Here is a 24,176-nt window from a genome sequence, read left to right on the forward strand (position 1 = left end):
ATATATTTGTATTATGTACATTGGTTTCTGCACCTCTGCAACCTAACCACCTATTAGGAGAAACTGCTGTAGCTCAATCAAAGTGAATAGTGTTATACTGACATGTTTTTCCAAAATTTGGTATTGTTAGAATATGCACCTAAAAGGAAGGGCTTCTGTTTGACCCTTTGCAGACCTGAGGAATTAGCATTACAGTTGACTAAAGCCACAGGATGCATCTCAGAGGTCCGGCTCCCTACTGAAAAAGACCAGAAGACTGGAACTGCAAATGAACCAATACTGAATACAATTTTATGCAGTGTTTCTAGAAAAGCCCTTTCTCCCCCAACAAACACAATAGCAATGACTGTCCTTTCTGCTCTTACGAGTCTCTTAAGGCACGTAACTTCAGGCTTGCAGTGAAAAAACATGCATGCATATACATGTATGATTTATATTTTTTTTTATGTGTACATAGACACACACAAAAAGCCCATCAGTAAGGTCAAGTCTCATTTCACAATTATGTTTCCAGAGTTGTCTCCAATCAAACTAATGCTCCAAGACCAGACCGTCACACGAACGCTTACTTTTCTTTATTATCTACAATACCTCTCCTGGCCAAAGTAATAAAGTCTCTATAGGAGTCCGATAACTTTACAAGGTGAAGGCATTTCTGTGTTTATTGTAAGCCATTTCTACTGCAAATTGCTAACAACTTTTCAAAGTGCAACACTGATTTGCAAATGCAGGCGCACTAATACATCAGCTGCCATGACTAATGTATAAACTTTTAATGACCTTGGCAAAATCTGTCTTTCATTGGGCAGGTGCCACTATTTTGACTGTACAAAATATTTTGGAAATATGTTGAAAATTATACATGTTTTGGAAAATATTTCAGGACTTCAGTATAGCAAATGTAGCTATATTAAATAAGAGTTTGACATGGAGGAGAAAATACACTCCAAAGTTGTGTAAGTTTCTTTTTAAGAAAAGAAACATCCTCCAACCATTGTACATTCACAGAATGTTGACTTTTTATCCAAATAAAGAAAAAAGATAAAAAATTATCTTGAATAATTTTCAGTTTCATTTAGTCACTGTCATCTTCTTGTTTCAGACCACCTCCTTGTTCAGTATTGCCTTCTCCATCACTTTCCTTGTCCCAGTCTTTCATAGATGCTCCCATCATGAAGTCATCACGCAGTATATTCCATTCTGGTCCCTCTTCAGACTTCACTTCACCCTGTATGTTTGAGGGGAGGGTAAGGAAGAGAAGATGAGAATGTGAAAGAGGAACAGGAAAAGATGGAAGTCCTTCAACCAACCAAAATAACACCTCACGCACCATTTGCACTGAAAGACATCCCAAAGGCCAGCTCTTCATGCAAATGGTATACAAATATGAAAGACAATCATAAACAACCTTATACTGATAAGGAAACTTGTTTTAACCAACCAATAAAAGAAATAAGGAAACAAATCAATTATTCATTGTGGATGAAACAGTCAACCCTGGGCATAGCTTCCTTTATTAAAATCTTTCTTGGCAATCAAAATGGATTCATGATATCATTTATTAACCCCCAGGTGCTGCTTCATTAGAACACTTCTTGGCACATTTCTAAAACACAAATATGGATTTAATAAAGGCTTAAAAAAAAAAAACAAATTTAATATTGAACATATTCAGTGATACATGAACCAAATCTCCTTTATGTGGATTATTACCTCACTACCTGGGCTTGTCATATGGTGCAAAGCTGCCTCTAAGAAACTGGAAGTTGATCTACAGTCAGCAAGCCAACAACACCTTATTCCAAGTTTCCTACTTCTTCAAAGTGGGTAAACTGAGGCCACAATACACGGACTGGTGAACAGTTAAGTGACAGGAGCCTTAGTTTCAGGTTAGCACTGAAAACATTGCTAGGTTGCAGTTCTTCTAAGTGACAGCTCATACTTGGAAAGTGCAACAGCTCCATCCTGTGGCAAAAGTTTTAAAGAACAATATGAAGCAAGTCGGACGTTCCTACTGATACTAAAAACTGTTAAATGTACTGAAGAAGGATTTCAATAGTTTGAGCCTCTGAGCTGTATTGTTCCTCAGAAGTGTTTTGCTACAGTGTCCAACATGCAATCAAAAAATTATTGTACCAAAGAGGAATCAGGGGAACTGAAAACAACTTACTTTTGAAGGGTCTTTGAAACATGTAACTCACTGTTCTTCCCACTCCCCTGCTCAAAAGCATAGGTAGGCCTCAACTGGTTCACACTAGTGTAAGTAACTGCCACTTCCTGATGCTGTATAGCAGATTAGGATTATATGTTGCAGCATTCTGTGGATGTGGTTTTGCCTACTAGATGCAAAACGCATAGTAAACGTATGATCGCTGCAGACATTTGTTCATGCCTCTTCTTTGCAGTGCATCTCTAAACTCCTAGGCATACACACTGTGTAGAACCACTGCATCCTTAAGCTAATGCTCACACCACTTCTGAGAGAGAGCAGCATAAAGAATTTAACAGCAAGACAAATTAGGAATAGAGAATGCAGATCAATGTTAATCTAACACATCACACCAAGAGAGGCTCTCTGAGCATAAAAAGTCTGCCAAACAAGACATATATTTGTAATGGGTAACCAAAACAGAAATGTTTATAAATGCGACTTGTTCAGCAGTTTTTGAAAGGTTACCTTCACAAAAATAGCATTACAAATCTTAACACCTTCCTTCCCAAAAGGAATCTCCCAGGGACCAGTTGGGAAAAAAAAAAAAAAAAAAAAAAGAGAAACACTACAGTACTACAGCTATTCATCAGGCTGCATGCACCTTTTTTTTCCCCCCTATTTTATTTTTTGTCTTCACAGCTGCTCTCATAATGCCTACTCCTAAGGGTAACTCTCCCACCTCTAGCAGCTGTGGAGAAAACAACAATCTCCTTTTCCCCCAGGAGAGCAACTTCTATCTTCTTTCACTCCTGCAGAAATTCACATAAATGCAATATCTAGTAAAGCCTGAAATCACCTCAGGCAGGGTGATCAATTAACTCGAATTAAGAGTGTTACAGACTGGGTAGGTCCATATGCAGACCTTAAGATATTCTTGTGGTAATAACGCATGTCAGTGCCAACTCTGCTATTCTGTTGTTGGACACAAGGAGTTGAAAGCTTTTTTTTTTTTTCTTTTTTCTTAAAATCAGATTCCAGTTGTTCTATATGTCCATCTTTCCAGAGTAGAGAAAAGTCCCAGAGTAGGGAAAGGTCAGAATGATTACAAAAAACACTTTTTAAAAAAAACAAATCCCAGAACTTTTAGAAATAATCACTGCTTGAACGTGCCACAGAGTAAAACTTGAAATACCCAAATAGAAAAACCCCATTTTCCTTACAAAATCCAATTTTCCTTTTCCAATAATAATAAAACCAACAGAGATGCCATTTCTTTTTCCACACGCGCATAACAAACGTTATTGTCAGCAGTGACAGAGTAAGGCTGCTCAGGCTTTGACAAGCCCCATTCTCAAATTCATCACAATCCACTATTCAGCAAGCGAACAACAGGACAAAAGCAGGACCTCAACAAAAAAGGGATGCTGATCCTCCACAGAATTACCCACTATGTAAGGAGACACAAAGGTTTGAATAGAGATTTATACAAGCACTAAGACGACAGACAGAGGTAGCATGTCCATGCCTGAAAGATGAAGATTAAATACTTGAAAAAAAATATTTAATCAGTTTTAAGCATGCTCCCAAGTGAAGAAAACACTGCGTTTGGTATCTTCATTCCTAAGTCATTCACTGCTCTGTTTTTCCCATCACAGCTACCCCAATCTATTCTATCACAAAAAAATTCCCGGAGTCTTAAGAAAATATGCAGCAAGACTATCTGTATAATTAACAATTAGTTCAGCTGTAATATTGCCTCCCCCATTGTTTTATATAAGAATGTTAATGTACTTGGGCTTTCAATGCCATAATCTAGTTTAATCTAAATAAAGCAAAAGTGATTCTTGGCACTTAGAAAATAAACCAGTCTTCATTCTATACAACTGCCTTTGAACTCCCAGTCAGCTGTTCATCCACCTCTCCCACATTCCACGACATCACTGAAGTTCCCTTTGAACATCCCCACATGCAAACAAAACAGGCTATATAAACATAAGTGTGTAATGCCACATGAAGTGGTAAGGCAAGGAGTGAACAGTTGTTTTTTGTTATCCCTCCCCCCCACCTTTTATACACACTTTTGTATGGGTTTGTTCTTTGCCTGAAGGTGTGGTAACCTGTTTCAGAAAGGTCTGAGAGGCAGCGACCAGCAAAATGTATTAGGAGTCACTGGTACACGGTGTTATCACTGCAATATGACAGACCAAAACCCAAAGCTGTAGTTACCATAGTGCAGATGGCCCATTTGCTGGGAAAGCTGGATAGCCCAGTTGAAGAGAACATACAAATACCACAAACTGGTGGTTTGATGTGTCACCTAAGCTATCACAGCATTAGCTCAAGTCTGACACAAGTACCTCTGTAATGGGGAGGTACTTCCCAAACTAATTCTGGTTTGAAGACATTCTCTAAAATCTGCACCAGGACAAGACGAGCAGAAATTCTTAGCTAAGTCCTCGTAAAACCAATCAACAAACAAAGCTTATTTCTGTCATCTAGAACAAGCAGACATCACTTGCAGAATCTGGGCTGGAATTGACTCCTGGATGCTTCTGGAGCAATTTTCAGTGGTCTTGCAGTGCAAGCAGCAGCAGGAGCCTTACCACTGTGCATCAGCTGCTTCAGTCTGCAAACGAGTGCCTTAGCCCAGAGCCTGCTTCCTTTGAAAGCACGAGAGAATTAAGTTCAGTCTAAGTCACAGGACATTCTCATTTTTAGCTGTTGTCTTACTGGGATAGCACTAGTCTCAAACTGGAGCAGGAAAGTTTTCCAGAGCTTTTCAGAGCCTTACTCATAGGCTGATAAAAGTCCTGTAATGCTTATTGGTGAGTGTTAAAGTATATGTCCTGAAAACAGAATGCACAGATTAGACTTCACTCTGCTTTCTACTAGCTTGTGGATCTTGAACATACCTCAGTTTCTGCACCTGCACAACAGCAAAAGTATCTGCATGACTGTAGAGATTCCCTTGTGGTCTGGATTCCCCTATTGTCCAGAAGACAATAACTGCAGAATATTAACAAGTTAACATTTTTCAAACGTAAGAATTACGATCAGTGTATTGGGCTCCCACGCCTTTGCTCCGTGACCAAGATGAAATGCCAGAGCTTGCAGGGGCATCTCTCTTTACAATCACATACAATAAATGTTTATTTGTACCTGTCAGGGAAGGAATTTCTAACATAAATATCTTTAAAGCAACAATTTTAAGCCCTGAGAAAACAATTCTAACATGCCTAATTAATTTGAGCTGCCTCCCCAAGTTCCTCTATTTTGCTCAATACAGACATCCAAGAACTCGAAATACAGGGAGGCTTTTGTCACAACCAAGAAGTTAAAAGTGTAACTGCCAAAATGCATTCTCACGTTAAGTCTGACAATTATTCTCCCTGCCAACCTGCATCTTTCTCCAAATGACTGCTGCTATGCTGTTCCTCATCCCCAGGCAAGCTAACTGAAGCCTAACTCAAAAACACAGCATGTACTGGAGGTGTCTCCATTAAAAAAAAGCAACAAAACAAAACAAACAAAACAACAAAAAAGACAAAAAAAACACACACAAGAAGAGACAAACCTTGGAGTGGGAAGACAAAGAACACCAACAAAATCATTACTCCTAAATTTATTTTCAGGAATATCCAACCTCACAGGCTAAGAAAAGTAAGTTTCCTCTCAGCTGCAAGTAAATAAAACTGTAGCCTAAGAATCTGAAAGAGCAATATAAGCAAACCCCCAAATTTAATGATATTTAACAGACAAACAAAACAAAACAAAAAAACACACACCTTAAGTTTAAAGCAGAACTGTTGATCAACTTATTTCAGGTACAGTGAGATCTTTACTATAGGAAAAGTTCCTACATGCATCTGATCCTCAGCTATTTGCTTTTACCTTCATACCTGCAATGCCCACTTACCAGCTTTTATACCACCGCCAGCGGAATTACTGCCTAGCATACTGGTCACTACTATCGCAGCATTCACCTGTTATTCCTACCTTTTCTCCATCTGTCAGTCTCCATAGAGCTTTCACATTTCATCTACTTGAACAATAGGATCCGTAAAGCAAAGACTGCACAGCACCTAGATCCATAAATTCCTGACAAAGATCCAATGAGTTGTATGGTTGAAAACAGCATACGATGAAGACTGTTGCATTTAAAGCATCACGTTATGTTATACTTTGAATACCATAACCAGCTACATAAATTCTTGTCTGATAAGTGACGTACTTGAATCGTACTTGAATCATAAAGCATTTTGTTCATAAGACATCTAAGGTTTGACATATAAGATTTAAGGTAGCTGCATTGCTTCATTGAGAATCTTCATTCTGTCTCACGAAAGATCATGCTGCTCATCAGTAAGACTAGGTAGGTCTCTGTGCTAGCTAAGCCTGAGCTTCCAGGAACCACAGCCAGCAAAATAATGTTCATTGTATACCAAAAAACATTGGCTAATTACCAAGAGCAAACTTAGATGGACTCCTCCTTACCAACTTCTATTGATATTCCTAAAAAGGAAAATAATGAACCAAGAGTTTTTCTGTTTGGATGTGATTCAAACGAAGGAAGAAAGAACTTTTCCAGATAATTAGTATTTCAGCCCAGAAAAAAATCCCACACAACAAGGGATAGAAGAAGCTGGTGCTACATTTTTTAATATGTATTTGGTGTAGTAATTGAAGACATGACAAGAGTTTAAGGATCAGCTCTCACCCTAAACATTCCCCAGATCCAAAATACCCTTGTTGCAAGGTGCACAGTTTCTTAACCTTTACATTGTACCTAGAAAATATGTAACTACCATAGAAGCGCCTGGAAAAAAATATCAGTTTAAGACTAAGGCCTTCTATCCACTATCCCTCAGAAGTCCAGTAATAATGTCTTACAACAACCTACTTCAGACAAGTATTTTCAAGTCACAACAGATTTTTTCACATTACTCATTTATGAAAGATACTTAGGCACTGTCCCAGATGGGTATCTAAGACCTTCTGCATGCTTTTAATAAAAACGTTTGCCTGCTAGCACAGTAAGGAAGCATGAAGGCCAGCAGTTGTCTGGAGTACTTTTGAACCTTTTTTTTTTTTTTTTTTTTTTAAAGAATAAATTAGCAGCCTGCAGATTTTTTAATAATCTGAACGTGATACCAATTATTTCCTATAAATGATGCTGAAATCATCCACTGTTCTCCATTATGTTTCAGCAAGAGGCATAGCAAAGCAAGTCCCAAAAGGTTATCTCAAACAACGAAGACCATAGTAATAATCAAGTCCTTTACCTCCAGCACTTAAGAAATCATCTCAAAGTACAGCTGATTAGGAAGTAGAGCTAATAAAAAGCCTCCTTTTTCTGACTCAGGATTTCCAGTTACATTTGAGTCCTGAAACAAGTATAGCTATCCAAAACCTAGGAGGAAGGAAGAGGAGAAAAAAAATACATCTAGCTTGTGCATATTTTTATTACTAAATATGAAATACTGGAGTTTTTATGACCACTAAGCAGCTTGTCTGGCTAAACACCCCTGCGCTCATTGCCCCTACTTTTACTTACATGGCATTTGCAATATAAACTATATGCCTGCAAATCCAAGTTTCTTTGAGTTTACTTTGCTGCAGTTTCCCACACACCTTCATAAGCAAGCAGCAAATTCATTAACAGACCATACACCCTGACACTCCCAGGCTGCTTTTTAGAAGTTAAAACCTGAGAGTGAATAAATAAACTGCCTGTGATCCCAATCCCTTATCTTAGCCATCTGGCTATCCTTTCTCCTCATTTCCAATCCTTCCTTCTACATTTCTGCATACGCTTTCACAATGACTGCATATCGAGAAGTAATGAAAGAGGCCACAAAGAGAAGAACACCATCCAGGGTTTGGCAACAAAGTCAAAAAAGGTCAGATCTTTCCAAGAAGACAGCTTTAGTATTATTTGTAATAGCAGGTTAAAAAAATATTATATATATCTTTCTCAAGTTTCCAGTGAATTTCAGAAACAGTCATTAAAAACTCGCCAGATTATCCAAAAGAAAATAAATAAATAAATAAATAAATATACACAGACTGAACTGAGCAACCCTCTAACTATTGGAAGCTGTAAGCAGTTTGACCCATCACTCCTGAACTCTACCAAGATAAACAGAAGAGTAGGTGTGCACAGAGGTCATTTATAATACACATCTCACATCTGCTAGTTCAACACTTTGGAAATAGGAACATTTTATACCTTAATAAAACTTCAAAGTAAAGCAATCAATTTTTCAAGATAATTTGCAATAGAAAGTGCTTAGATGAGGGGAAAAAAAATGGTTCAGAGAGACAAGCCCCACCCAGTATTTGTTACTTTCAGAGAACTTTTTCTATAAACTCTGTGGAACAGTCAGATTTATTTTCTCTAATTACATTACCCTACCTATAAGAGTTATGAACAAAGCCAAAAGTGGACAGCTGCTTTTATAAGACTTCCAACTCGATTTACCAGATAAAACTGGATATATTTTTTAAAGTTGTTTTTTCATTAAATCAGGGCTGTGTCCACAGTCATAACTTTGTGAGATCTGCTGAGGTTGGTTTTGAAGTCAAAAACTATAAATTTGGTAGGGGTGCAGGCAGTGGTAAGGAAGTACTCTTTAGCAACCAGGGAGCAGCTGTTTGACAGTTACAGCATTTTCCGAATAAAAAGAAAGAATTGTAATTTGGAAAAAGTGATAGGTCCCCAAAAGAATAATGACCTGAAGCATTTTAAAAAAGTTTTCTGCCATTGTTGCAGGGAAAAAATGCATAAAATAAAAAATAAATAAATAATGAAAAGATTTCCCCTGGCTCTGACACAATGCACTTTTACAACTTCAGTCAAAAAAGTCACAGATTACACTGAAGACAACTCTCCTTTTAAAATAATTCTGCAAATCATAGTTTTACACTTCAGTAAAACAATTCTATAATAGGATTTGACATTTTGGATGTCTGTGCTTTGTATACTTACAGAAAGATCAGAAGATGATGTATACCACAAGTTTGCGGTTATTTTAGACACAGTTTTACTGAAAACCAGCTTGGCGACATTGTCTGGGAAAACAGAACAACACCATAGTCTCCTGTGCATTAATAATCAAACAGCAAGGCAAGTTACTCTCAAATATTACAGATGGAGCTGTTTGAATATTGCATCACATTTCAATTGTTAGTCCCTGTTTAAATTCACTTAAACCTGCCAAACTTCAACTGCATTAGGCTGAAGTTTTCCATTGCAGTCACCTGCCTCAGGCTGAAGGTTTTTGCAATGTTTCAACTAAATCACCTCAACTCTTTCCAAGGCAAGATGAACTTAAAACATTTTGTCTGCTCTAAGGAAGAAGGATTTCCTACATGTATTCGCTAATACCTTGTTATGCATTTTCTTGAACTTACAAATCATTTAATGACTATTTTGGAGCTGGGAATGTCTTTTGCTATCTCCATGAACACCTTCCAAGGTGTGGCCAGGTTTTAAACACCTGGGGGACCAGCCTTCCCAAACCTGAGGTCATCACCTCAGTTGATATGGCAGGCTTTTAGTAGCCAAATTCTCCTGAAATAACCGTCCTCAGTGACCACATGCGAATCACAATGACAAAGAGAGAACCGGTCCTCCTGTGCAAGCAGTTGCCAGGGCCACTTTAGCATTAGGAACCAGAGTATAGAACTGTGTGCTTGGCCCTGAAGGGCAAAGGGAAAGAACCTCCTGGGAACATAAAACAAAGAGGATAAAAAAAAAAAAAAAAAGAAAGAGGTTGGTGAAAGCAGACTGTGCAAATCACAGCCTTTTTTCCTTCCTGACTTATAGTCAAGTACAACAGGAAAAGAAAACAAGCCCTGGGAGATACAAAAAGAGAGTAGAAAGGGAAACCTGAAGGCAAGAACACAGGAAAAAGGGTGAACCTAGTGAGATAAAGCCATCACATCAATTTTAACTCTCTTACCTGAAAGTGAACTCACAGCATTAGATTCCTGACATCTATTAAATACTTATAAAAATACTGGCAAAGACCTACGTTCCCATGTTAACAGAAATAGATGTATGCCATTAAACAGAAAACTGAACTTGTATATTTTCAACAACCAACCCTGCTGATGACCCAAAAACGGTAAGTCAATACATCTTCCTGTAAACAGATTGAAAGTAAAAATGTCAAACAACTTCTAACACTGCAGAATAATCCTTTATCTTAGAGAAGATAAGGTAATTAGAATATAGCACAGTGGTGGCAGACTGTGCTATATTTATCCATAAGGATGTGAAATAGAATACATAGTGTAGGTAGTTCATCAGCAAATATTGGTAATAAAAACAAACTCCAAACATAGGTGGCTTTCAAGAAAGTACACACATATGAAAGACAGATGCAAATGCACGATTTATAACTAAATACAAATTCAAGTTACTGTGAATGTAATGGGAAGACATTAGAAGTAGGAGAACAACTTTACTTTGGCTGCATGTGAACTAAATTAATACTTGGCTGCCCCCCCAAATCTGCTGGAACACAGGCATGCATCGTTACTCCTTCAATTAGTTCTGTGAAGACAGAATACAACAGTCACAGTAATAAACTTCTCCTACTCTGGAATGTCATTATCACTTAAAATTTTCCTTTTAAGTTTAAAAGAGGTGCTGATGCACCTTACCAAATTCCTCGAAGATGAGGGTGCCTTCATCAACACATTTTGGAAATAGAAGCACAAATGAGAAGCAAAAAGTTAAGAGAGCTTCTGTTGCTTCTGCTGAAATCATAGAATGAATGACCTTACTGTAACTGACATGCTGCAAGGGAGAAGGGCTGAGACTGCTCTGGAAATGCTAATTCTGAAGTTCTTTGCTTTCTTACAATTAAGATTTCAGAATTCTAATTCGCTGCACCAGCAAGCATTCCTGTATAGATTTACAGGATCAGAAACTTCATTCAACCTTGGAAGCAAAGGTACTTCCCTAAGCCAATGATCTTAACTGCACCCAGAAAATTGCGACGGACGCCTAAAGCTAGAAATAGACCTGAAGTCTATTCTAATTCAGTGGAGTCTTAGACTGTAATTGGAGCACTTGGTTGCACGAAAACCAGAGTAGGTTAAATGTATTAAGATAATCTGCAAATAACAGACACGAGCATTGAAACTGGCCTCTCAACAACTACATACTGAAATATATATGTGAAACTTAGCACAATTAAAAATTTAACTTGGAAAAAATAACAAACTCCCTATTTATGAAGTCTTTTCCAGAAAACGGTGCTAAGAATAGGACATGTTTTCCCAGTAAGGATTCAGTTCAGGCTACAATCTACTATCATTCCCTTGCAGACCAACAGTTGCCATAAGTCCCAGGCCAGGTCAGATTAACAATTTACAGCCTACGGAAGAGAAATTAAAATACCTGGGGGCTTTAGAAGAATGAAGTGTCCTTGATAAAAATATCACCTATGTTAGACCCTGTGACATCTCTTTCATGGGCATACCTCTGAAAGGAACTTAACTCTCTAGGAATAGCATAAAGAATCCTTTAACATCACTGTCTACTTCTGTATTTGCTCTACAAACATAAAGATGACTTCAGCCTCTATGGCCAGAAAGCTGATATGTAGTACTACTATTTAAAAAAAAAAAAAACAACAAACAAATAAAATGTAAATTATTAACATTTCTTCAGGTTTCTTAAAGGTGGGAAAGAGCCAAGATCTAAGCAATAAATACTGAAATGAAAACATGCTCTGTAAAGATTGCATTGAGCGAGAATGGAAAGCCCTTGTATCTGCAGATAAATGCTTCCAAAAAAACCCACACCCAAGAAAAAAAAACAAACAGTGAGGCTTTCCCCCCCCCCCCCCCCCCATTATTCATTCTTATCCCACAACACAAAGCTTTCAGATAAGGTAGGGGGAGGGATATTACATGACCTTACCCAGAGGCAAGCATCTTGTACAGTACCTTGGAAAAAAAACAGGGAAAAACATTACACAAGTCAGCTGGCTCAGCAAGGATTAAGAAATACCTTGATAAACAGTTAGTGATATGAAAGGCAAAGTTTTTGGCTCCAGCTCAGAAAAGTAATTACTCCCATCTGGGCACACAAAACCTGAAAAGGGGCTACAGTCTCCAATGGCACGAGAAATTTTTTCACAGCCTGACAGTCTTTCACAGCTGCATTGGGTGGGTACACCAAGTAGTGTTTGAGCCAATGGCTAAAGGTTTGAGACTATAAACAACAACACTAAGCTCTGGCAGACTTACAGGTTACCTGTTCTTCCCATGAAGGCATGAAACTGATGGAAAAAGAACATACTTTTAAAAGAATTTGTGCCACACCAAAATCCGACCACTACAGATGGGCCTTTATAGAGCTTTTAATTTCTTTTTATCATGCATACCTATACTTGAGTAAATAATCAACCACAACAGAGCTTTGTAAAGGATATCTTCAACAATCCCTAACATTTGGAAGGAGCCAAACTCTCAAGACCATGACAGCAAATCTATCACTCAAAAACCACTGTAGAGGAGGAAGACTAAGTATTTGCCCATTCTCACAAATACAGTCAATCTCCTTTCATAGTACCAGGTGTGGGTAAAGAAACCTTTGCTTTCACTGGGAAAGCTTTATTCTGCTATTTTTCTTGCTAACTGCTTGTTTTATGTGGGTGGGGTAGTGTTTTTATTGTTCTGGACTGATTTTTTAATTGATGGCACAAAGCCTGGAGTTTGGGATTGGCATCCCTTCCATTGTTTATGTCGAAATAAATATATTCCCCTCTCTTTTTCAAAGATGAAATACACGCCATGCTCTCAATTGCTACAAACAAAGCAGGCTACTACAAAACAAAAAACAAACAACCTCCACCACCAGACCAAACAAACAAGAGCTTTCAGATGGCATAAAAATCTACCAGGCTTGCGCTCTAAGGAATTCACTGTCTCAAAGTCTCATTCCTGCTTACTGCTCTCCGAAATACCCTCAAAAGACCAAGAAGCAATGATACGACTATGGAAGCCAGCAGTGTTGTTCAGTGGCAGAATGTCTGTACAATTCTGAGAAGGAGACTAAAGATCAGAATTTGGCTTCAACAACTAAGAATATGGGAGCATAATGGACAGGTAAGATATATTCACAAGAGAAGGCAGATTAAAAAAAACAAAACTCTTTTTCAAACTGTTCTTAAAGAGCTTGGTACACTGCTGAATGGAGAGTCACTGAAGGAATGCAGCACGGCAGGAAATGGGGAGACAGTCTATCCATGTAGACATGAATATTAAAAAACCACCACCAACAATAACAACTAAACAAATAAACCAACCCAGAATCATGGTCTTAAGTTCATGATGAAAAACTCCCAAATCTGAAGATTTTGTTCACAGGCAATATAAAAGCAGCACCTATCCATGCTCAAAAATGACACTAGACAGCCAGCATCTAAAGCATTATTTCTCCAGAGCACTTTAATGGAAAAATGCTATTACTGATGCTGCCAAAATAAGACACTCCTATGGTAAAAAAGCATCTGCAATGTTTTCTGCCCTAGTAATTCAAAAATTGCCCTTCTACAATCTGACACACAAAAATCCGTTTTTGCTCAGCTGTTGATTCATTGTCAGTCTGCCGTGTTTTTGCAGCTGATAAATAATTCCCATGACTGTTAGTGATAATCCTGACCAGTCCTTAATATCAGCAATAGTAGTAGGCACTGCTATTACTCTGAAGTTCTGCTGTTCCAGGGAATAAAAAACAACACTCCCCCGCCCCCCGACTCCCTAAAAAAAAAAAACACACATGCACAAATCCCCACCCAAACAAGCAAGCTGGAATTATTTAAGGAGAAATAAAGTGTCAGCACCAAGCTAAATTGTTCTCATTATCCAAGGAATTAAAAAAAAATACTTTAGTATTACACTTGCATGAAAATTCTATGAACTCTTCATGCCAAGCAGCGTTTCATCATGCTCCCCAACTGCACACAAACAAAAAACATATGAAAAACTGTTGTCTCCCAACTGATTAAAGTATTTATTTCTGGCACCAAAAAGCACTTAGTTAACTGGTGTAAGTCTGGGCCCACAGAAGTATTCCACCCATTACCAAGCACAAAGTTCAAACCTGAATGCAAATGCGTGTCAAAAACATGCAGCTTCTGAAATACAAGAGAGTATGTCTGAGCAACTTGTTTTTAACCCTGAGCTACTCAGTGAATCAAAAGGACTGATAAAGAGTTGGACAAGTCCAAATAAACTGTATCCTTCTCGGCTATGTTTGGAAAAATGTAAGATGTGCTAAAACACTTCTTTCCAAAACACTGTATCAGCAATAAAGCCCCAACAGCCCCAACACACAATTTGAAAGAGAAAAGCTTACGTATAAGATTTAATGTCTCACTTTCTTCCTGTCGCAGTATTCACTTGTACAGCAAAGCCGCAAAGTTGCAGAGCATAATCATCCCGCACAACTGAGTATGAAATGCCTGAAACTGTGTGTACCCACAAAGAGTACTGTCCAATATACCATGTAGGATGAATAGACACCATACCTTTAACAATTTTAAAGAACTCATAACTATTATTTCCCAAGCTTCAAAGGTCTCGACCCATTAAAATCTTACAGTTTGTTTCATGATGCACAGAACCCAAGATAAAGTCCATTATTATTATCATTATAAACACAGCTAAAATAAGTAGTTTGTACAAAAGGCTTGATGCTATATCAGGAAAGCTTGCAGTGTTTTGTACCTTGCTGCCCAAAAGCTTCCTTTCTAAATAGTCTTCAAAAAAAAAGAAAAAGCAGGCACTTGAATGACAGCTGTTTTGAAGTGCAGGCACATTAGCAGACAAAAATTACACTGAGAAGGTATCTTGTAAGCAGTATTTTACCCAGGTGAAGCCTACCTGTTTACTTTTTGTGCCCTTCCCAGGATTCTGCTTTCCTTTAACACCTTCCATGCCTCTTAAAACATCGATGAAATCTTTCTTTGAAACAGATGACAGCAGTTTAGCACGTCGCCTCTCAGAGCTCCCAACTTTCTTCACTTTCTCATCAACGTTCTTTTGGTGAGTCCTGACAGCATTGAATAACTGTACAACACCTCTAAGATGGAAGGCAAGGGAAAGGAGGTGAACAACAAGACAGAAACAGCTTTTTAACTCAAGTTGCCTTTGCAGCTAAGAACCTTCTATCAAAACAACCAATCAGCGCAGATGCCAGATGGCTTCTAGTTACTAAAAATGGGTACTTAGAACCTCAATTTAATTAAGATGTAACATTTACAATACAAGAGGCTTTCAATTCTCTACCTTCCTTCACACTTACTGCTAGGAGCCGGTAACAAATCTACAAACAACCATTCAGACCCCAAAACAAGCATGGCGCATTGCACTGAGATCAATACAAAAGCATGTTTCATCTTCAGAAGCATGCTACTCATCCTACAACCAGCTATTAAATTCCTCAGACAAGATCTTAAAAGCAGCTGAGGCTGCAGTACAAGGCAGAGGAATGAGACCGGTAAGGAGACAAACACATACAGAGAGTATCAACAAGGAGCTCGACTAGTTCTGTGGCAGTGAACTACAATAACGCAAAACAGGCAACCAAACCTAGCAGCCATGTATCTGGTGAATCCTCTGTGGAGAAAGAAGAAACAGAATAGTAGAAATAACTGTTCTGCATTTTTAAAGCATTTTGCTAATTTAAACAAAATGAAGGGGTCTAGCAAAGCACTTCTGTTAAGCAAACATTACATTCTTGTCTAAATTTTTACGCTTTTGCAAACCTTCTGAAATCTTTTGCTGAACTTGATACCGTACAATGCAGACCTGTACATAAATCACTTGGCTCCTGCTTGTCACTTCTTAAGAGTTCAATCTGATTGGAAACAGATTATCTGCACAGGCTTTTTCTTCTCTTTTTCCTCCCTTTAAGACATGTGTATTTCAGGAAAGCTTTCAAAATGCTCTTACCTTGTGGCAATTCTCTGAAGATTTCTTTCTCTGTCTCTGTCTTTGACAACATCTGGCTTCACTCGGCACATCATTTCCCACTCCCGCTTTTTATCAAGCTGCATTATAAATATTGTTACATGAAGTAAGTGGCATTGAGCATCTGAGAATGCAGCATACTCTGATACAATATGCAGCAAGAGGAGATAAAAGATGATAAATTGACAAAGCTCAGTTTGGCTGAGGGTAAGGGGAACTCCAATACAGCGCTGGACACCAGGTCTGAGGCAAGTCTCTTGCACTGATGCCTTCACACTGACTGCTACAGACAAGGAAATGATTCAAAGACAGTTTTCAATTCCAATACTTCGCAAGCTGATCAGAGAGAAAATTATAAATAATAAATTTCTGGGCATGTCAAGACAGGCATGTTGCATTTTGGGCCTTGGGAATTTGACTTCCCCTGCTGAGTTAATCACAATGCAGCTTTTGTGACTGACAGCGGTGCATAGCAAAAACTACAATGAGCAGAACTCAAACACAAAAGAGTACCAAGAGCCCACTGGAGAAGAACTGCTGTATACAACACTGATTTTTGTCTTTTTTGAGGCTCACTGTTTCCAAATCCCAAAATGATCGACTTTTAAATTATCAGGGGCCACACAACATCAATAGCAGAATGCTATTATTTCCGCAGCTCCTGCACCAGGAGTAAGGTAACATTTTTAAGCCCTTTCAACAATCTAACAGTTTTTAGTCCTGGTGATGCTGCATGAAGTCTGTTTTATGCAAAAAGTTTTTCATGGAATTTCAAAGTCCTTATCTTTATGATCCCAGGGGATCAAGGGGAGCAAACCAATTCACAAGCACGTCATGGATTGCTGCAATCTCAACCATGAGGCCTTGATTTTGGAAGTCACAGCAGAATTTGGATGACCAGAGTTTTCTGTCCTTTCTCCTTCTCACCTTCTATGACAGAGCTAGAACTACCTGCATTCCTAATGCCAACAAAAGGAGTTATACCCCAGATCAATAACAGTAAATAGAAATCTGAGCTTAAGGATGCTTCTTTCATCCTGTCAACAACAAAAACACCTCAAGCTGACTGACACCAAAAACTCTGCCGCCAAAGATCAGCCTGTCCAATGGCCCATAAAAAAACAGTAACGTAAGAAACCCTAGAGCAGGACTACCTAGAAGATCAAGAAATTGAAGCTACTTGAGGTCACAGTGGAGTAGAGATCCCAAAACTGAGAACAGGCTCAAATCCCTGCTTAGGGGATCTTGCCGCATCCCCACCTGACTGATTGTACAACGAAATGCTGAGTCTTTTTCTCACCTTCCTCCTCTTCTCCAGCCTCTCTTGTTTTTCCTTTTCTCTCTCCTTCTCCAGTTTTTTACTCTTGGCCAAGATGATGGACTTATTTTGTGGTATCTTTTTGTTGAGCACTTTTGCCATGGCATCTGCCCAGCCTGCACCCGGGCCAGGTTTGGAGTTTGTTGCCTCTTCAGCCACATTGTCGAGGGCTGCCACTTCATCCTCATCATCTCCATCCAAGGCTTCACCTCCCGACGAGTAGCTGTCATCTGGAAGCCCTGAGCTTAACTCAGAACCTAGGGGTAGAAAAATGAAAAAGAAAAAGGCATCAACATTTCTGTTTCTAGTAAAGGCCCATCACAGGCTCGATTTGTTCCATATGCAAATGTTATAAAATTTCAGGGCCAGGTACTCCTTGCTTAAGATGCTGCTCTAGCAGGCCTGCACCATCATAATGAATGTACCTACTGCTTGCTCCTCTCAGTGATATTTTGAAGTAATTTTACCTAAGCAGGTTAGCTAAGAGGCAAAAGATATCCCTGGAAATTTATTATTAGATTAAAAAAATATTTTGATGACTAGGTCTGGTAAATCTGGGGGAGGGGAAAGGATATTTTTCAGTTAGGAAAATATAAGTTATATGTGTATATACAAACGTATATATGTATATACATGGATGTACATACTTGTATAAAAACTGCAACAGCGACATCTAGTGTTTAAATGCATGTAGCCAGATTAAATTGAAGGTGGGTATTTCTTACATGCAAGCAAAGTTTGCTCAAGAAAGTAACACCATCGAAAACATGATTGCCTAGACACAAACACAGAGGGGAGACTGTTTTGCAAAACAGAGAACCAAGACATTTGTCAGGTAGCTCAAAAGTAACCAGAGGCACTGAGCTTCTCTGTTCCATTTTCTGTTTCTGTTCGATTTCTTCATACACAAACAAAATACCTTCAAATTCCAATTTGTTTACCTCATACCCCCTTCAAACCAAAACAAAGTAACCGGAGTTAAAATACTGAAGTCTGGAATCCAGATACAGCACAAAACACAGCAAGGAAAGAAGAGCCACACAAACAAACATGAAGAATCTACTACTTCCCTCACTAGCCTGTTTGGTGGGTCAAGTAACAAAAATAAAGTCCTCAACAGTGAGGACGATTAACTAGAATGAAAGTGGCTGCAAGTTTGGGGTGTACCAAAATGCTTGGTCACTTAGGTCCACCCATCTTATCAGGTAATCAAGCAGCAGAGGTGAGTGTCCTGCAACTATTAGCTCCCATTCCACTAACACTTGTGCCACTCAGAAGATTCAAATGAATTATGTTATATACAGCTTTCAAGGCTGCAAAGTCCATCAAGTGACGGACAGATAACACAAGGCTGGGATAGATCGTACTAGGCTGGTTTCTGACATCACCCCCCCCCCCCAGTCCCACCTGCAAGGGGACAACTCCCCACTGGTTCTGAGAGACCAGCTGACTGACTGCTCCTCACCTCCGAACACACAGCTGGCTGCCTTTCACCTATCTGCCTCTATCTCACTACTTCGGAAAGAATATTTTGAAATCATAATGTTATGTTCCACTGGAACAAAGACTTTAACTTTGTAAGCATTACTACACCCCTTCAGTTACCTTGACAAGCCAAAACACTGAGAGAAAGAATTAAGGAGGTGCTGACAAGATCCATTTTCCATAACACTATACAGAGACAGCTTTTGATCATATTTATTTTTAATTCATTACTTATTTAAACATAAACATATACCCTGTGGTCAGACTAACTCATTAATTTGCCTTCACCGTGTGTCTTCTTGAAATAGCAATAAAACGAGGTAGCAGCAAAACAGTGCTGTTGACCAGTTTGAAACAGAGCCCACCTTCAGAGGCTAGAAAGGCATTTGGTCATCACAGAAAGCAGCAAGGTTTTATGTCTATACCACAGCTGTGGAAGAGAAATACTTACTGAACTCGTTTGTTACCTACGTGAATATGACTTTTCACTACAATCAAGGTGAATGCTTTTTAGTGTTTTCTCTCACCCCACACAGGATGAATATTTTTTTCAGCACTCCTTACTATAAAATTTAAATTTTGAAGCAACAAATTTGGCCATCACACTCAGAAACTACTTAAAGCTACCGATGTGTATCTATATCCTGACTTCCAAATTAAAAAACAAAACCACATTGCTGCACATGAAGTAGGTGCACAATCACATCCTGCTTCCTACTTGTAAAACAACTTGTCAAGTTTTCAGCCATAGGCCTTGTCCATGCTAGAATATTGCTATCTAGGATTGCAACAAGGATTTAATCCCTACTTGCACCTTCTTACACGTACCAAAACTAACAGCTACCAGAGGTCCAAACCTGAATTCCACACACTGCTTAGAGCCAACTTCCACAGTTAACCGTAAAAAAATAGAATAGGTTTAAAAAAGGGAAAATTGCAAGACCATGTATTGATTTTCTTATATAAGTGACATCCTTTGTTAATTAACTAGGAGAATAACGCCAGATATCAAAATATTTTGCAAGACAATTGACACTTTGAACAATTACAGAAAGATAAACAAAGGCTTCAACAACCAGCCAGGATTGACAGTTTTTGAATACGTCAAAGGATCTGTCTGTCAACAGCAAAGTAATCTAAACTAGATTAACTCCATCAGAAGTAGTTCTTGGAGCTCTATTGTGAATTACAAAGATTCAAGTCTCACAAAGTTTCAGTACAAAAAGCCCTAACTGGGGGGTGCTGTATACATACATACATGCACAGAATCTCTGTACTTTCCTCACCTACGCTTGCTCAGTGATCTATCTGGGCATGGACACATACAACTGAATATACCAGTCTTCAGAGAGGAGCTCTGAAAGAAGCTCCTGCTCAAGGCTTCCCTTGGGTTCAGTTGTGACCCTCAGACCAAACAGAACCACTGGGAGCTGACCCCATGGACACAGCCTTGATTCCTCACAGAACACGGAAAAAGAATTCCAGTTACATCGCATAACTAAGAAGTGGTCACAAGTAGTTAGGTGTATCCCAACAACACACGACAAGGCAAGAATCAATATAAATAATGAAATGTGAGCGTGTTTGTGCTCTATTCATATTCAGCGCTCTCCAGGTGGATGACCACAGTCGGCGTTTCGTGCAGGTTTCCCCCGAGCAGGCAGCAGACGGCAACCCCCATCCTGCGCAGACAGCCACAGCCCCCGAGCTCTGCTCCCTACAAAACCACGCACCCCACACCCCCAGCAGCCTATGGCACCCGGCTGCCCCCGGGAACAAACAGGCTGCGGGGAGAGAGCCCCGGTCCTGCCGCCCTCCCCCCCAGTACCGCTGTCCGCCTCCAGGCCGCGTGTGCCCGCCACGGCCGCCGCCATCTTCGCCCGCTGTGCTCCCTGCGCCTTCCGTTCCGTGCCGTGCCGTTCCTCTCCGTGCCGTTCCGCCTCCAAACGTTCCGGAGCTCATCTCTGCTGCTTCACAACCACACAAAACAAATGTCTTATTCTGGGTTTGGGGTTCCTCTTTCCAGAAATGTGCTTTGCCAGCGCCGTTGTCTGCCCAACACTGGCCTTCTTGATGGACCAGAACATCTGGGCAACTCTTGAAATCCAGGTGGAGATTATTAAATTTAAACAAAGCTATGGCAAATTACATTTCTTTCCCTGGTGAGCAGCCACAAGTCAGCGTTAGCTGCTCTCTTTCTTGCTACAACATGGCGTTTCTTGCATCAGGAAAGCATTGCACTCTTCATGTAGAGATGGGATCAGGAATGCCAAGGCACAGATGGAGCTGAACTTGCTAATGGATTTGAAGAATAACAAGGGGTTCTACACATATATAGGCAGGAGGAGACAGGCCAAGGAGAGTGTTCTCCCTCTGATAAACGAGATGGGAGAACTGGCTTCCTCAGACATGGAAAAAGCTGAGGTACTCAATAAGTGCTTTGCCTCAGTCTTCAATGGTGGTCAAGTTTCTTATGTCTGTCAGGACCCTGAATCTCGAGGAGAGGGTGAAAGGAGTGGATTCTGTTCCACTGTGACAGTGGAACAAGTCCAGGACCGCCTAATGAAATTGGATGTGTATAAGTCTATGTGACTAGATGGTATACATCCCAGGGTGCTGAGAGAGATGGCTGATGTGGTTGCCAAGCCGCTCTCCATCATATCTGAAAAATCATGGCTGTCGGGTAAAGTCCCTGGTGACTGCAAAAAGGGAAACATTGCTCCCGTTTTTAAGAAAGGGAGAAAGGAAGACCCAGGGAACTACAGGCCGGTGAACCTCAGCTCTGTGCCTGGGAAGATCATGGAGCAGATCCTCCTGGAAGACATGTCAAGGCACATATGAGACAAAGAGGTGATCCGAGACAGCAAGCACGACTTCACCAAAGGCAGATCTTGCCTAACCAATCTGGTGGCCTTTTATGATGGAGTGATGGCATCGGTGGACAAAGGAAGGGCAGTGGATATCCTCTACCTGGACTTGAGCAAAGCTTTTGATATGGTCCCTCACCACATTCTTCTCTCTAAATTGGAAAGATACGGATTTGAAGGATGGACTGTTAGGTGGATAAAGAAGCAAATCTTCTTAGATAACTTACTTAAAAGCACTCCAAACTAAACAAATGGAAGTTTGTAATCAAGAATTGCTGTTACTATAAGAATTAGATATGCTGGTAGGCACAAGCTCCAGGATTCCTTGGAGCCCTAAAGGTGCAGTACAAATATCCTAGACATTAAAATATACATCTATAGATATAACTATAGCTAATAATATATCTAAGAAGATTTATCCAAAAACCTTGTCATTTTAGGTCAGAATCATTAGGCATGATCATATGAGTGAAACACTGCACTCCTGTCTACCTTCACTGACACTTTAGAGAGCCTGTATTCATAAATTTGTATTAAAACAAGGGGGTGAGGTACATATTTTAAATGAGATACAAGGCAATGAAATACCTGTATATTAATGATCTCAGATTGGTGATTTGATTTTAAGATGACTTTGTTGCTTTCTAAGTCTCAGTTATCACTGAATTGTTCCTTAGAAAAAAATACCTAGGGAGGAAAAATGTGGAGTATTCTTGCATGTAGAGTATTCTTGAGTATTTTGCAGGTTTTAAAATCTTTAAAATGCTATTTAATTTCTGCACCTTGTATTTTTGTAAATAAATATTTCATTTGTTGTTGCTACCCTGCATAGTCATTGTAGTCATTGACCTATGTCTTTGTACTTGTCATTTGTTTTTTGTTTGTTTGTTTGGTTGGTTTTTGTTTTGTTTTGTTTTGTCTGATTTTTTTTCCCCAGTAATGTGTGTGGTAGCCAAGACAGAAAAATCCTTTTGCTACCTCAGTTTCCAGTGGAAAAATTAGAAGTTGGAGAGAAGTCAGAAAAGGAGTGGCAGAAATTATTATATGGCTGCAGAAACTGATTTGCAAAGAAAGAATTGAAAAAGCTAAATATGTACATCATAATTAAGTGCCAGCTAAGCGCAGACAGTATTGGACATATTGCTTCTATCATAAGAATTCCAGCAGAGCAGAGCTATGTGGAAAGATTTTCAGTCTAATTCAATGTTAAAATCAAAGAGAAATCCTGTTCTGAAAAAGGCGGGCCTCTGCTATGACTGCAGAGGAAAAACAAAGCCATAAATGTCCCCAAAGTCTATAATAAAGAGGTCCAAGCTTTACAGGAGACTTAATTCCTAATGCTTCCTAATGCTCTAGGGCTCGAAACTAGGGTGTCTGCAATAATAAGCACTAACCATCTGGTCGAGTCTGCTACATGATGAGAAAGACACTTAACCATTTGCTTGGCACGATTCATCTCTGAATCATTTAGCATCAGAACGGACACTACTAGGAGAAGGGTGTTAAACTATATAAAGAGCTCTTCAAGTATGGCAGTTACAGTCCTCATTTCCTCATGAATACATTATTGAATGTGTCTTACTATTGGTAGCATATTTGTCTTGGGAGTATGTCAGAATCTTTAGATTAACTCTTGTAATGGGTTCCAATAAATGATGGGTCTGAACTTTCTTTGCTCAGACTGAATTAACAAGTCATGCCTTTTATAGCATATTTCTCTCCAGAGGCATTATCCAGAAGCATTTGTCAGCAAATTTGTTGCCAAACCTCCTTTCAAATGACTATCATTGTCTCCCATCACATAGACCTGAATGCTTTTCTTGATTGAAACTGTGGGCTGAGGGATGCTGGAGATACAACCAGCCTATGAAGTCTTTCCAGTCCAGACAGAGCTGCAATTACCTCTCTGTTTATCACTATCAGCAGCATCTGAAGAACAGCTGAGGCACAAGCTGGCATTCTGCATATACAAATCCGCAGTAAAGCCATGGTTAGTGAGACAGAGCATGAAACTTTGATCTGTGCATGCAGCAGAGCCAACATCCAGGGAAAAAAAAAAAAAGGAAAAAAAAGAAAAAAAAGAAAAAAAGTGGCACAGGAATCCTAACATTTTTTTCTAAGATTTCAAGTGTAGTGGTTTTTTGTGGGTTGTTTTTGCTTAAAGTTTAAATAACAACAATACTAGAATAAGCCCAATTAAAGTAGTTACTCTTAGTTAGGGATCACACCTTTGGCAGCCTGTGTGGGAGAGGACCACAGATGCAATATAGTTATGTCAAAATATATTGCTCTGGGTTTGTCCTGAAGAAGCCTGTATTAGCTGAAGTTTCTCAATCTGCAAAATCTTCATGAACTGATT

General features: G+C 39.3%; 1 protein-coding gene across 1 annotated transcript; it reads right to left on the reverse strand.

Annotated features, from left to right (window-relative positions):
• Positions 1 to 555: 555 nt before the first annotated feature.
• On the reverse strand, positions 556 to 20,917 carry RRP15 (ribosomal RNA processing 15 homolog). The gene is made up of 5 exons (XM_035562541.2): positions 20,779 to 20,917; positions 17,448 to 17,722; positions 16,130 to 16,227; positions 15,059 to 15,257; positions 556 to 1,228 (listed from the first exon to the last, which is right to left on the reverse strand). The coding sequence occupies exons 1-5, from the start codon at positions 20,822 to 20,824 to the stop codon at positions 1,076 to 1,078; spliced, it is 771 nt and encodes a 256-aa protein (XP_035418434.1). The 5' UTR covers positions 20,825 to 20,917; the 3' UTR covers positions 556 to 1,075.
• Between the last annotated feature and the right edge of the window lie 3,259 nt (positions 20,918 to 24,176).

This window comes from Cygnus atratus, chromosome 3, assembly GCF_013377495.2.
Source record: "Cygnus atratus isolate AKBS03 ecotype Queensland, Australia chromosome 3, CAtr_DNAZoo_HiC_assembly, whole genome shotgun sequence".
NCBI classification, from domain to species: domain Eukaryota; kingdom Metazoa; phylum Chordata; class Aves; order Anseriformes; family Anatidae; genus Cygnus; species Cygnus atratus.